This window comes from Chiroxiphia lanceolata, chromosome 2, assembly GCF_009829145.1.
Source record: "Chiroxiphia lanceolata isolate bChiLan1 chromosome 2, bChiLan1.pri, whole genome shotgun sequence".
Taxonomy (NCBI): Eukaryota; Metazoa; Chordata; class Aves; order Passeriformes; family Pipridae; genus Chiroxiphia; species Chiroxiphia lanceolata.
Window position 1 is genome coordinate 91,465,438 of NC_045638.1, and position 14,249 is coordinate 91,479,686.

At 45.8% G+C, this 14,249-nt stretch overlaps 2 protein-coding genes across 9 annotated transcripts in view; one reads left to right on the forward strand and one right to left on the reverse strand.

The window, feature by feature from the left end:
- Positions 1-4,472, forward strand: part of ZYX (zyxin) — a 28,934-nt gene extending 24,462 nt beyond the window's left edge. For 5 of the 8 annotated variants that reach the window (XM_032680815.1, XM_032680811.1, XM_032680814.1 and 2 more), the window contains 7 exons: positions 557-649; positions 945-1,451; positions 1,766-1,907; positions 1,992-2,161; positions 2,319-2,497; positions 2,723-2,843; positions 3,266-4,471. In XM_032680815.1, the coding sequence (XP_032536706.1) occupies positions 557-649; positions 945-1,451; positions 1,766-1,907; positions 1,992-2,161; positions 2,319-2,497; positions 2,723-2,843; positions 3,266-3,376 (1,323 nt within the window). In that variant the 3' untranslated portion in view covers positions 3,377-4,471. Of the gene's footprint in view, positions 1-556; positions 650-944; positions 1,452-1,765; positions 1,908-1,991; positions 2,162-2,318; positions 2,498-2,722; positions 2,844-3,265 lie in introns of all 8 variants that reach the window. The other 3 variants (XM_032680809.1, XM_032680813.1, XM_032680808.1) reach the window with 2 other exon arrangements.
- Positions 4,473-8,130: 3,658 nt separating this feature from the next.
- The window catches only part of EPHA1 (EPH receptor A1), a 34,128-nt gene continuing 28,009 nt past the window's right edge, over positions 8,131-14,249 (reverse strand). The window contains exons 10-18 of the mRNA XM_032680333.1: positions 13,895-13,950; positions 13,496-13,618; positions 13,207-13,392; positions 12,699-12,760; positions 12,094-12,303; positions 11,359-11,508; positions 10,499-10,692; positions 10,023-10,178; positions 8,131-9,166 (exon numbers count right to left, since the gene is read on the reverse strand). Of these exons, the coding sequence (XP_032536224.1) occupies positions 9,088-9,166; positions 10,023-10,178; positions 10,499-10,692; positions 11,359-11,508; positions 12,094-12,303; positions 12,699-12,760; positions 13,207-13,392; positions 13,496-13,618; positions 13,895-13,950 (1,216 nt within the window). The 3' untranslated portion in view covers positions 8,131-9,087. The remainder of the gene's footprint in view (positions 9,167-10,022; positions 10,179-10,498; positions 10,693-11,358; positions 11,509-12,093; positions 12,304-12,698; positions 12,761-13,206; positions 13,393-13,495; positions 13,619-13,894; positions 13,951-14,249) is intronic.

Here is a 14,249-nt window from a genome sequence, read left to right on the forward strand (position 1 = left end):
TGGGGGTTGGAGTAGAAGAAGCGGCCAAGGGAGGGATCTAACTGCAGTCTGCAATATCTAAAGGAGGGCTGGAGAGAAGACAAGGTTCTTCTTACTAGGGCACAGCAAGAGACAATGGGCAGAAGTTATGGCAAGAGAAATTCCTCTTGGACAGAAGAAAACCCTGTTCCGCTCCAAGGGTGGCTCAGCGCTGGTACAGATGCCCAGAAAGACTGGGGAACCTGCATCCCTGGGAATGTTCAGGAATCATCTGGACAGGGCCCTGAGCAACTTGGTGTATCTTGGGAGTTAGCTGTGCTGAGCAGTGTGTTGAGCTATAGACCTCCAGATGTCTTTTCCCACCTAAATCTGTGGGCTGTGCATTTTCCCACTCTTTGTAGACCTTGGAGACTGTATCCTGTTCATCTTCACCAACTTGTTATCCACTCAAAGCAAGGAGCAGATCTGTACCACAGTCCAAAGTATCGAAATCTGCTATTGTAAGGGGATACACTCATTTCTCTGGCTGTTCCTGTAACATGCTCTGCTCCCTTTTTCCTCATGGATGGCGGTATAGGTACGTGGCAAGATGAGCAGCATTGATCTTGAGATTGACTCACTGTCTGTAATGTTGGATGACATGGAGAAGAATGACCCCTTCAAATCCCGGGTGAGCTCTCCAGAATGTTGCAGGTGGAAGAAGAGATGACTAGTTTGCTGAACAGAGGTAGTGAGAAAGGTGCTACTGAAGATTAAAATGTCTGGATAAACTATAGCATGGAAGTATTTGTGAAGGACCAGAAAGCATAGATTTTGCAACTTGTCAGGACTGCTAAATATGTAACAGTTGGTACTCCTAGCATTCTGGGTCTGGGATAGCTGCAGACTTACTGCTATAACCGGCATATTTTCTCTTCCACCTTGCTGATAACTGCCTGTTTTCCTTCTGCTGCTTCCCTTTACAGATAACTCCAGGATCCACAGGTTCTCTGGAGAAACCATTGGCCCCAAAAGCCCATGAGGAAATGCCATTTGCACCCAGAGATACTCCTCATTCCTTTCCTTCCAAGTTCACGCCAAAGCCAAGTGGAAGCTCATCTTTCAAGCCCCCTGGAGTTGATTTGAACCCCACTCCAACCCCATGGGCAGCCCCACAGCAACGCAAGGAACCCCAAGCACCAGTCCCTCCACCCCCCTCTCTCCCTCCTGCTCAGCCTACCCCTAAATTCACCCCACCTTCTGTTGCTGGCTCTCCTATGTCTGTGTCCAAATCAGATGCCAGTGTTCCCATGGCTCCCTCAAACTCTACAAGATATCCTACCTCCCTTCAGACTCAGTTCACAGCCCCTTCACCTTCAGGTCCCTCCTCTCGACCACAGCCTCCCAATTTCACCTATGCCCAGCAGAGGGAAAGACCCCAAGTGCAGGTGAAGCCACGTCCAACAGAACAACCTGCTGCTGCAAAGGACACGGTAAGGGAAAGAGCTATGGATGTCTTTGGACAGGCACACTGGGAGTGAAATCAAAGGATGAGGGAGGTTCTGCCACAGACTAGGGTAGGCTGTTACCCATCTGAAAGAGAGATGTAAATATAGAGATAGTGGTGAAGAGGGGATAGGACTTCATGTGAAGGTAGAAAGGAGCAAGCAGAGTGGATAGCAGATTGTTCCGTAAAGAGGGATAGAGACGACCAGTAAAAGTGAGAGAAGTAGGTCTATTAGGGACAGGGTGGGAAGGACTCTGTCTGTGTGTGTCCTTTGGAATTGAATGTTTCTTCTTCCTGCAGCATAGACCCACAGGTTCTAGTGCGGATCCACCTAGAGGGAATTCCTGTCTGACCATGAAGGAGGTAGAAGAGCTAGAGAAGTTGACTCAGAAACTAATGAAGGATATGGAGCATCCACCCCCCTCAGAGGCTGCTACTTCTGGTGTGTTCCCTCGGTGGACAGCAGTAGGACTAAGACTGCGGTGAGTTTTTATCTCTCCTAATCCCTTTCTTCTTCCATTGACAGAGCTCTGCGGCTTCTGCCGGAAGCCCCTATCACGAACTCAACCAGCCGTGAGGGCCCTGGACAGCCTCTTCCATGTGGAATGCTTCACCTGCTTCAAATGTGAGAAGCAACTGCAGGGGCAGCAGTTCTACAATGTGGATGAGAAGCCCTTCTGTGAGGACTGCTATGCTGTGAGTCACTGGAATAAAAGCCACTGGAGAGTGCTGAGCTTGCTGTGGTTGCTCTCTCTTGCTTTCCCTTCCTCCTTCTGTCTTGGCTCTCTGTGGCATAGCCTTGCACAGGTGGTGGATTGGATTAATGTGTCTTACTTGTTTCCTTTGGGCTCAGGGGACCTTGGAAAAGTGCAGTGTCTGCAAACAGACCATCACAGATCGGATGCTGAAGGCCACTGGTAACTCATATCATCCCCAGTGCTTCACCTGCGTGATGTGCCATACCCCTCTTGAGGGGACCTCTTTCATTGTGGACCAGTCCAACCAGCCTCACTGTGTGGATGACTACCATAGGTATGGAGAGAGCACATACATGCAGGGTTGGGTTGCCCATGTCATCTGTTGGATGTGAAGTTAAAACTGAGTCAGCAACGCTGTAGCAGTTAAGGTCTCTTCCCACCTAAACTTCTTTGTGATTTATTATTCCCTTGTGGCTAATACTATTGAACAGCAGTGAGAAACCTGCCTTGAATGTCACCACAGTGGTCACAGTCTCCTCCATGTTTTTGTGTGTTGCAGGAAGTATGCTCCGCGCTGCTCAGTCTGTAGTGAGCCTATCATGCCAGAGCCTGGGAAGGATGAGACAGTGCGTGTGGTGGCATTAGAGAAGAATTTCCACATGAAATGTTACAAGTGTGAGGTAAGCCTGGTGGCCAGCTCCTCCCATCTGTCCCATGCCCGTCACCAGCAACTGGGTACCTTTTGTTATCTATCCCGACAAAATACTAAAGTTGTTTTGAATGAATCTGGAGCCTTTTTGAAGCAGGTTCAGGAGAAAATTAGACATTCGCAGACCATGGGTCCATGAACAAGGACTATACAGGGTGGCTATATTCTCCAACACCCCTAATGCAGCAGTTGTGTATAGCAGGGGAACATGCTGGGATCACAGAAGTGGCTCACTTTCCCCTCAAAATAGCATCTCCCATTTGCACCATCAGAGAAAGAGCAGTAGGCTGTGAGCCATTATCCTGATACGGTGGGGCATTTCTTATGTCCTTGAAGGCAATCACCTTGCCATGGGCTGTTGTTGAGTTCCCTCCCTCTTCTTTCCCTGTTCAGGACTGTGGGAAGCCTTTGTCCATTGAAGCAGATGAGAATGGGTGCTTTCCGCTGGATGGGCATGTGCTGTGTATCAAGTGTCACACCGTTCGTGCAAAAATGGCACGCTGAGGAGCTTGGAGTGGGCATATCCTTGAGACCCCCCTGCACTCATTACTCTTCCCCTCCCTGCCATTGTCCTACCCTTCTGCCTGGCAAGGCAGATTGCTACCAATGGAGACTATGCCAGCACAGTTCTTTACTCATGTAGGATTCACCGCTCCTAGACTTCACTCTGCACACCCACCAAGAAAGGACCACTTCTGTTACTGTTTCCTGGCCCCAGTATATTCCAGGCTGGGGTCTATGATCAAGATGAGTGCACAGTCGCTGTTCCCTCAAGATTCTGGAGGAGAAAGACCAGACCTCCACCACCGCCTGGTGGAAGTAGCAAGAACAACCTGGTGGCAGGTGCTGGGAAGGGCTGAGCATTCTGCAGTTCCATGGAGCCAAGAATAATGATGGGAGTTTAGAAGGTGGAAGTCTACATCTCAGCACCACTTCTGTCTTCAGTTTTATTTTTTGTCTTGTGGCACGTCATTGTCAGGATGTCTTCCCCTGCTCCCTCCCTGACTCCTAGGTTAGAGTGTGGAGGCAGAACATTAAGGATCTGTTACTGTTGCTGGAAAAAGCTAACCTGCTATAGCTTTCCTGTTTTTAATGGATTTTACTGATTAACTGTCTTGTCGCCTTTTTGTTTTCCTTAGCCAGATTAAACTGGCAATATTTGAATTACTACTCTGTTCCTGAGTTTGGAAACATTTTTTTGTTTTTGTTTTTAAAAAATCCTTTTCCCTTCCCAAAATGAATAATTTCCCAGTGTGGTTTCTGGACAGCCAGGCTGGGCACCAGAGTAGCAAAGCAGTCCAAAGAATGCATGTTTACAAGTAAAGACTGTCATAAGGATGGGCAGCACACGGAGAGGAGACATCTCTGTGCACGGATGAGGATTCAGCAGACTGAGGAACGTTTCCCCATTCCAGTAGGGATTCTTTCACTGCTGTCAGTGAAAGCTGCGGTGTAATTGCAATGTACTGTCTGGCTCTAAGTGTTACTGCACCGAGCCCCATTTCTAGACTAGAAACTCTCAAACTGAACAAACCTTTTGAATAACAACACTGTCCAACCACTGTTTGCATTCAATAAAATGTGTGGTTTTTTCCATTAACCTATGTCTACTGTGTTTGTTCAACTGCCCATGAAAATTGCTGTCTTTGGCAGTGGAGAATGTATAGCTGCTCTTCCACCTTGCCTCCAGAGATGAGGAGTCTGAACGTGGTGTTTTTCTCTCTGTGTCTTGGTCTCCTTTCCAGAGTGTTTAGTTTCCAGTTTTTCTGTACCTGAAGAGTAGCTCTCATTTAAAGCAGTGGAAGACTGCGTTTCAGTACAGCAAGATTGTAGTCTGCTTGATGTGTCACTGGGAGATGAATATTCCAGTCAGTTACAAGTGGACTGTAATAAAAGTGGTCAATTAGCTTGCTTTGCCCTGACTATTGCTACTCTGAAAGTGTTTGTACTTGATGTTTATGGTTTTAAGCATGGTAGTGTAATGGTCACTGCAGGTGAAACTCCTTTGTGGTAAGCACCAATGTTTCTACACTTCAAAGACGTGAAACCTACTCTTAATCTCTTGCCAGTTTTTGGAAAATCTTTGATGACTTCTTGCAAATTGATCCAGTAAATGCTTTGAGGTTTTCTATAGCATGAGCAAAGAATAAACAAATCATACCTTTGATTTTTTTTTTATTTTATTTTTTTTTCCCCTTACCTGACTTCTTGATGGTTTGTAGATGTTGTTTTGAGAGGTTGTTTCTAGACTATATAAAATTGTATATAAATGATATATAAAATTTATTTATAAAAGCTCATGCCTACAACCACCAAGGAGTGTGAAGGAGAGAAACTGTGATGGGATGGAGAAGCGCTCTAACCTAGAGCTATCAGAGGATCATAGCCCTGGTGTCTGGGTAGGAAACCTGTCCAGTGGAGTCAATGGGAAGGACACTCTGGATCACCTTGCGGATTAAGGAGAGATTAATCCTTCTGAGGGGCATGGGGTGCAGGGAAAGAGCATTTTATGACTGTACAACACTTTGTTATGGGATGTCTAGGGGTGGGATCAAAGGCAGAAAAAGGGAGTGATCAAGAACAGGAAGCACTATGGGAAAACTGAAGGGAAAAGGGCAAAGAAGGTGGTGTCTGTATGTACAGAGCATGCTTGTCTGGCCATGCCCTATGTGTCATCAGTGCAGTTTGTCCTGCCTTTGCAATAACTTTTTTTTTCCTGTGAATGGACTCTATTCCATGCATGTGGATCTAAGCACCAGCAGCTGGAAATACCTGAGTCCATGCATATTGAGTGGATGTGTATGCCCTTGTGCTACCACTAGCAAAATCAAGTCAGAGTAGCTGGTGAGTAGGGTAAGAGACTTGAGAGCCATGACATGGCACAGCTGTGAGTCTAGCTAGAAGCTGTAAAGATGTGCCTGAGAGTCAACTGCTAGAGCTTCCAGGAGATCCAAGCCAGCTACTTTTGGGTCTGAAACTCAGCTACTGGATCAGCTACAAGAGAACAGTTTGCATTTGTGTGTGAGGTGACTGGGAGACCAGGGAATCCTGGGGCCAGCTGCTGGGTAGAGCCAATGTCTAAGGCTAACTACTGGAGGGCTCCAGGATGTGTGTGTGTGTGTGTGTCTGAGTGCCCACCACTGAGCAGGGCTGCAGGCCTTGAGAATTTGCTTGTCCTGGTGCCAGCAACAGAGGAGACTAGCTCAAGCTCCAGGTCATGGAGCCAGCTCCTGAATAGCTAGTCTTGGACGCTAGAGGGTTTCATAGTACATATGTATGTATTTCCCTCTAACAGGTTCATCCTGATCAGCCAGAGAAGGGAATAGGATCAGGCTGTTTGTGCTGTGCTTGCATGACTGCTGTGCTCTCTGCCTCAGGCCAGTCATGTGCACTGTGTGTGCTTTTATGTACATGTACATATTATATGCTTGTGTATTTTGTGTGCATGAGTGCCTATTGGGAATACATGCTCAGGCTTGCTACTGGCTGTATCCTGAGGTCATGGAACTGAACAGCCTCTTCTCTTTCAGGCCAGCTGATTCAGCAGGTTCTAACAGTTGAAGTTGGAAGGGACCTCCTTGCTTAGAGCAGGGTCATCTAGAGCAGGTTGCTCAGGAATGTACTCCTCCATATTTTAATACTTCTGAGGATGAGAACACAACCTCCCTGGGTAACCTGTTCTAGCGCTAAGTACTTTCAGTACATTTTTTCTTACCTTCAAATGGAATTTAGTGCATTCTGCTGCTCCTTTCAGTGGATACCACTGAGGCGTGTCTGGCTCCTTTTTCACTCCCTCCCATCAGGTATTTATACACAATGATGAACCACCCAATCCTTCGCCTCTCGAGTCTGAACAGTGCCAGCTCTCTCCTTGTATGTCTGATTATCTAATCCCTCCAAAATCATAGTGGCCTTTCACTGCACTTGCTCCAGTAAGTCTTTGTCCTTCTTTGTGCTGAGGAGCCCAGAATTGGACATAACACTCCAGGTGTCTGATTGATGCTTGAATGAAGAGGAAGAATTGGCTCCTTCCAGTTACTGGTGATGCATTTGCTAATGTAGTCCAGATACTATTGTCTTCCTTTGCTACAAGGGTTCAGGCACAACCTGCCGTTTACTGTGACCTGCAAGTCCTTTTCTGCAAAGCTGCTTTCCAGCCAGTCAGTCTGCAGCTTGTACTGGTGCATGGGGCTATTCTTCCCCCGTTGCAAGGCTCTGTTATTTCCCTTTGTTCAGCTTCCTGAATCTCCTCTCTTACCATTTTCCCCCTCTATTAAGGTCCCTCTGAATAAGGGCCCAGATAGCACAGCTATGTGATGTATCAACCTCCCACCTTTCTATCGCCTGCAATGACAGGCCAAAGTTTACACATGCATGACATAAGATTGTAATCTTGTGTCAGCCTTATCAGGGCTTATATGTTAGCCTGGGTGTCTGCCAGGTAGCAACTTATTATCTGTATTTCATATTGAAGACATCAATTACTAAGGCTCAACTTACTGATATACTAATGATTCACAGTAAGAGCTTAGTTTGTCAGCTCTAGTGGCAGCGACTTGAGTAGCTGTAGTATGTGTATTCTGTGGTACCTTGTGTATATTCTGCTGCTTCTCACGTTGAACCTTCTTGCTTTAGGTTGCAGTTCTTTAGCTCTTTGCTTCTTAACCCTTCTGTCTATCTATGGTTAAGCAAGTCTTTCCCAGGAGCAGGAGTGTTAACTTATAGCCATAAGAACTTGGAGCATTATACAATTATGGAAATGTTGATAGTTATCTCTAGCAAGTAACTGATTACTGAATGTGTAGCGCTCACCTTCACCAACCTAGACTTGAAAAATAAATCTTGAAGTAGCTGCTCTTCCCAAATGGAAGAAAGTCTCGGGAACATCAGTGAGAATTTTTTTTTATCCCTGGACAGTCTATTCTGCAGAAGGAAGTACTACTCATGTATTTCATCAAACTACAGCAGTAGCTGCTAATCTTTCTTATGATTTAGGAATAATAACAGCTGTAAAAAGATGGATATTAGATATGTATGTCTGTAACTGGGTTGAAAGAAAAAAATCTGAAGTGACCAGGTGCATAGTTATCCTTTAATCCTAATGCAACTGTACTTCCACATCAAGTCTGCAGTTAAATGGATAAAGACCATCAGCTGAAACAGCTAAACATGGATGTAAGGACCCTGCTGGAACTAATAATATGTATGTTAAAGGTCCCAAAAATATTTGAAATAAGCCAAAGAACACCAACACAGCCTGCTCTGCCACAGATTTATTTACAAAATATTATTTACAGATATAAGTGTCTTGAGATCTGATAAATAATAACATTTCCTCCACAGAGAAGGAATAAGGCAGACCCCCTACACATTTTTCTGTTACAAATACCCTATCCAGCCAAACAAGACTATTCTCTCTTTTAAAAAGGGGCAGAGAAAAATGGATAACTAAAGGGGTTTCTGTTCATGGTATATGAAAAGGTATTAAGCTGTTTGGAGAGATGTAAATCTCCCCTCTGAAGTGTGCATGTGCAAAACAGCAACATGCTGAGATGATGTTATCACACAAGTTACAGCAGGGTGTGCTGCTACTCCCAATTTGTCCTCTGAAGAAAGAAGTACACCACAGGTTGGTGTTCAAGGTAAGAACAGCTGAATTAAAAAATAATCCCTTACCAGCAGCCTTTTGAAAGGCTGAATAGTTTGTTCCTGTCGTAAAATAAGAAAGACAGAAGGCTGCTGAAGTGAGAAGGAATGTATGCCAGGGAGTGAATGAGCCCAGTCTCTACCTGTCTCTATTCTTGTGCCTGTTCCCTGAATGTCCCAGGCTATAAATCTGAACCCTCATTTCCAATCCTCAAACATAATTCACCACTCCCAGCCCATTTTGTATTCCATGTGATACACTAAGGGTCTGAAACTCCAGTATATGGACTACAGGGACTACTCAGTGCTGCACAAAATGGACTGTAGAAGACAGGGCTGATAACAGTTTCTAAGACCAGTGCTCTGAAACATACTGATGGCTGCTGTAGAGCTAAAACAAGGGGGAACAGAAATGAGAGCAGGTGGTGTTGCCTCATGAGCCTTTTCAGTTCTGGTTGCTTTGCTTTGCTTGTCCCAGTCACTCATTTGGAAGCAATTGCCATAGGAATGATTCCAAGTGATATCTGGTAAGAATGGGCATTTTTCAAGCTTAGGAGCACAACAACTGATCACTCCTTAAATCCTTGGATGCTACACAGGATCCTCTTCTGGTGGCCTGGAAGTGACACTCCCATCTGTTTCAAATCCCTGGAGGAAACGGGAAAAGAAAGATAAAATGAACTGCTGTTCTTATTCCTTGGGGATAAGGATGTGGGTAACAATTACCGAGCATTAGTTCAGAAAGCTTCCTTTCCCTCAGTGCCTCCTACTACACCTATCTTTAGAGGGAAGAAACTCCTAGATGTTCCTGCCCTTTCCTGGCATCTCTGCCCACCCAGTCAACTGACCTTTCCCACCTCATGACTAGGCCTGTGGTCCCAGTAAATCACGACTTGTTAAATCAGCTTGTGATATGGGCCATGTCTCAACCCTTTAGCATGTCTGTGCCTGCTAATTTGTTTTATGTAACTGCCTTGGTTGGAGCTGGCTGTACATCCCCAGCCCTATGAGAGAACACAGCTGCGTTGGTAAAGCATCTGACCTGAGTCCTTCTAAGGAGCCAGAAAGATTTGCTCTATGACAGAACAGTGCCTAGTTGGTGGAGGCAGGGGGATATCACTAGCCCATATGGGGCTCACGGCAAGAAAATTATCTATTAAGTCCTACAAGGGAGGGGAGATGGTCAGCTAAGAGAACTGTTTTCCACCTATTGTTTCCCCTTGCTGTTTGTGTCTGATGTTAGTTCAGAGCAGCTTAGACCCCCAAAGAGCCTCAAGTACGGACAAGGACAGTTAGGGAATTAGTCTCACAGTTTGGGTTGATCCCAATTCTGGGCTGGTTCTTCCCATTTAGGGCAAGAAGCCAGTCCACTTCCATGTAACTACATAGAGAAGGATGGAGAGTTGCCTTTCAAGCAAATCTCAGTGCCTATTTAGGTAGCACAGAGGCAGGCACAGCTATTTGTATCACAGCCTGAGGTGCCTTGTGGGTGGCCTGTGCTTACTCAGCAGTGAGCTCCAGAATGGACTCCATGGTGTCCAAGCCAGCAGTGCGAAAGTTGGAGATGTAGCGCTTCATACGAATGGATTCCAGCCATTCAGGGATGGAGCGGTAGGGGATTCCATCAGATCCACTGCAGCTGGGGAGACGGAGTGTTACCCTAGAGACAAATAAAACCTTCATTAGCCAGGAAACTACCTTAAGTGGCCAGCACTATGAGACAGCAGCCAGAGGGCAAGCAAGCACCCTCTGACAGGGCTAGGCCAACTATCTGCTCTCTGCACAGTAAGGTCAGACCAGGTCACTGGCTATCTCTCTGTCACCAGGAGAGAGAGATGACTACTTACTATCTTCTGCACACAGAGCACGCAAGGTGCCTCTTGCCAGTCCGCATTGCTAGCACTGCCTCTCCTCCTGCTGGGGACAGGGAGGTGAAAATCTCCCAGTTAACCTCTCCTCCTCCAGTGACAGCCTGCTTACCTGGGATCAAAGTCTGCAACAGGCCGGAGGAGCTGGGGACTTGAGATGAAATGTTGCAGCTGTGCTCGGATTTCCTGAAAATGAGGCCTCCTCATCCGATCATGTGACCAGCAGCTCTTCATGAGTTCATAGAGGATAGATGGACAGTCCACAGGTGGGGGGAGCCGGTATCCATCCTCTAAGCTTTTCATCACCTGCACAGAGGACAGAGAGAAATCTGGCCAAGAGCAGAGAGTGCGGAAGAGGAGCCAGAAATCTCTGTGGGGCTAAGAGCAGGCCATTCACTGTTTTGCCCAGTCTGGGATGGGTTGAAATAGATTACATGTGTATGACACAGGGTTTGGGCAGCATAGCACAAGATCAGGACACCTAAGGGATGTTAAAAAGCAAAGTGGCATGTGCACATACTTTCAATCCTTTACTAGCTTAGCTCCCCTTTGCCACTCAGGACATTTGTCCATGAGAAGTAAGGACCAAATGATCTTGGCACAGACACGGTGTGAAAAAGGGAAACAGACTCTGAGGAACAATTTCAACAGCATGTGCTGACCTCACAGACGTGCTGAGCCTAGAATGAGACCAGACACAATACTCGAGAGCCAGAGGAAGAAGAAGATGAAACAAACAGGGAATTCTCCAGATACAAAGCCATAGTTGATTTATCCATTCTTAAATTTGGCTCATTGCTGTTGAACATTTTTTACCTTTAACTTGGTTGCATTGATTTTTAGCAGGGAAGGAGACATAGTTACGTGTCCTAAAGAATATCAAGACTGCAGGTGGAGGGGGATCTACAAACATTGGGCCTACATGCCTTGTTTATTTTTTTAAATCAGCCCTTGAGCTCAGTATCTTGTTACCTCTTGGTTGGTCATGTGCCCATATGGCTTGTCACCAAATGACAGCACCTCCCACATGACAATTCCGAAGCTCCAAACATCACTGGCTGAGGTGAAAATCCGATGAGCAATGGCCTCTGGAGCTGTCCATCGGATGGGAATCTTACCACCCTGTGAAAGAGCAGAGACATAGCATATCCAGCATGTATCATTAAGTTGTATTTCTCCAGTGCTTTCATGCAAAGACCTTACAAAGCAGTTTAGAGTCTGGACCTACTTCACTTGAAGTGACATGTAACCACCCCGGGGAAATTTCTCAAAAGGACAGAAATATTCTTGGAAAGTAAACAAGTTTAAGCCCTTTGTTCAGCTGAACACTACACAAAATCACTACTGTTAGAGTAAGAGCCTGACACCATGCACAGCCGTACTTTGAAGGACACCATGCATTAGAATCACTGGAACTTTCATTGAAAGACACAGAGATGTTTCTAGTCCAAAACCCTGATCACAGCAAGACTATTTTCAAAGCTAGATTTAGTAATTGAGTCCAAGAGATCAGACCTCTTACTTTGCTTCTCATTTTAAAACCACAGTCCCTCTGAATTTCTTAGCAAACAAAGTCAGCATAGGCTCCAGAAAGAAAAGTACCACCTTCTGAATCATCCACACTGTGACTTGCAGTTTTACTACGGGTTTTCCTCAGATACTACAGTTAATTTACAATACAAGACTGAAAGATTGTTTTTGCATTACCTTGGTTTCATAGGTTCCCTCTGCATCATTCTCCAATATTCGTGAGAGACCGAAGTCAGACACCTTGCACTGAAGACTGCGTGTTACCAGGATGTTGCGAGCAGCCAGATCCCGGTGCACATAATTGTGTTCTGAGAGGTAGGTCATGCCAGAGGCTATTCCCTGCAGCATACTCACAAGCTGCACAGGGCTAAATTTTTCCTCATTCTCCTGCATGGAAGAAGAAGTCAGAGAAGGTCCCAGTCAAGTGACATCGATCTGCTTGGCTTCTAGCCACTGACCTTATCAACTTACAAAAGTGGGCATTGGTGAGCAAGCAAAAAGGCAATGCTGCAGCCCAAAGACCCCAACGGATTCTCCCTAAGGGACTGCTGGTGGTCTCCAGAGTCATCATTAGGCACCTGCACTTCAGCTACCAAGGACAGCACTCTGGTCACTGAGCAAACTGGATGGAATCATGCTTCAGCTGCTGAGACTGGAAGTGTCCGTAAGCAAAAGTAAGTGGATGTCTGGATCTTATTTCTAGTCTTATTTTAGGGCCCTAAATCCAGGTCAAGTGCAAATTCTGGCAGTACACAAGCCTATTACAGATTGGAGTTTCTTACCCGGAGGAAGGTATCCAGCGCTCCATTCTCCATATACTCGGTGATGATCATCATTGGCCTCCCTTGAGAAAGACAAGAGGTGTCAGCCTTTTGGAAATTCTCCTATTCTTGCCTTTCAATGCTCTCCATATTGCCCCAACACAGAGAATCATGTCCAACCCCAGCTAACACCCCCACTCCACTGGCACAGCAGCTGCCCCTTCTCCTTAGACATCTCCCAATTATCTTGTACTATTCCTTGTGTCACCTGTAACCTTGCAGCATCCCTTACACTATCTCAACTTCTCATCTACTCACCAACCCAAGAAGACCTCTCCTAACACTGCCTCAGGACTCTGTTGAAAACCAAACCACTTCTCCCTTCCTCATTTTCTGCCATATGATAACATGACAATGCCTGTCTTCTCCCAGCACAGCCTCTCTGACAGCAAATTCTCTAAGAAAGGCATGAGAAATGTGCCAGGTTCTGCTCTCATTCCAGGACCCTCTCCCATACACTCTTACTTACTTTTGGTGACAACTCCTTCCAGACGCACAATGTTTGGGTGATTGAATTGCCCCATAATTGTTGCTTCACGCAGAAAGTTCCACCACTGTGAGTCTGAATATGTTGACTTCAGAGTCTTTATGGCAACCACAACACGTTCTTTCCCTGGGAGCCGCAGGGACCCACGATAGACCTCCCCAAACTCTCCTGAGGACAACCAGAGGCAAAAGATCACAGCCGAACTCAGGAATAGGCAGCAAAACAACAGTGTGAGGAAACTGAAAGATGGGGAGAGCAACAAGTAACTCACCCTCTCCAATCACATTCTCCATAGTGACACAAGAGATGTCCAGTTCCTTAGTGAACTCCAGTACCCCTCTGCTGGGGTCATCATATGGTTGCAGGTCTACATAGGGTTTCAACCAGACCTTCTCTATGGTAAAGGGAAACAAAAGAACAAATGAACCTGTCAGCTCTTTAGACAACACTCATAAGGCAAAACTACAAAAGCAGAAGTGAATCCAGGGGATTCTGACAATGGCAGCAAACAAATCTACCAAGTACACAGCAAAGAGTAGAACTGTTGTGGGAAGAGGGAAATTACATGAGAAAAGCCATGCTTGTATCTGGTTTGAAACTAATGTTTCTTCTCATTTCTTCCAAATCATTCCAGGCTTCCCCCTGGTTTTACTATCCCTTTGAAGCTCACCTCGATCAAAGCCTGAAGTATTGTAATCTGGCCGTGCATGTCTCTGACGAGTCCTCCTAGTCATGAAAGAAGCAGTCATGAAAATAAAATGGTCAGCAGATAGCACAGAGAAAAGCAACACTTCCAGGCTGTCTTGGACAGAGTTCAGGGTAGCACAGAGCAAAGTGAAACCAGACACTGCAACTGCTTGGAAAAGTACAGCTGCCAATAAAATGTGATACTTCATTTACGTTTAGAAAGGGAGCTGTGTTTCCATACAGGTAGTCTTGTGCTGAGATACAGATGAATTTTATGTTTTCTGTACACTTTCAGAGCAATATCTGATCTTCTTAAAATCAAGCAATAGCAGCCTTAT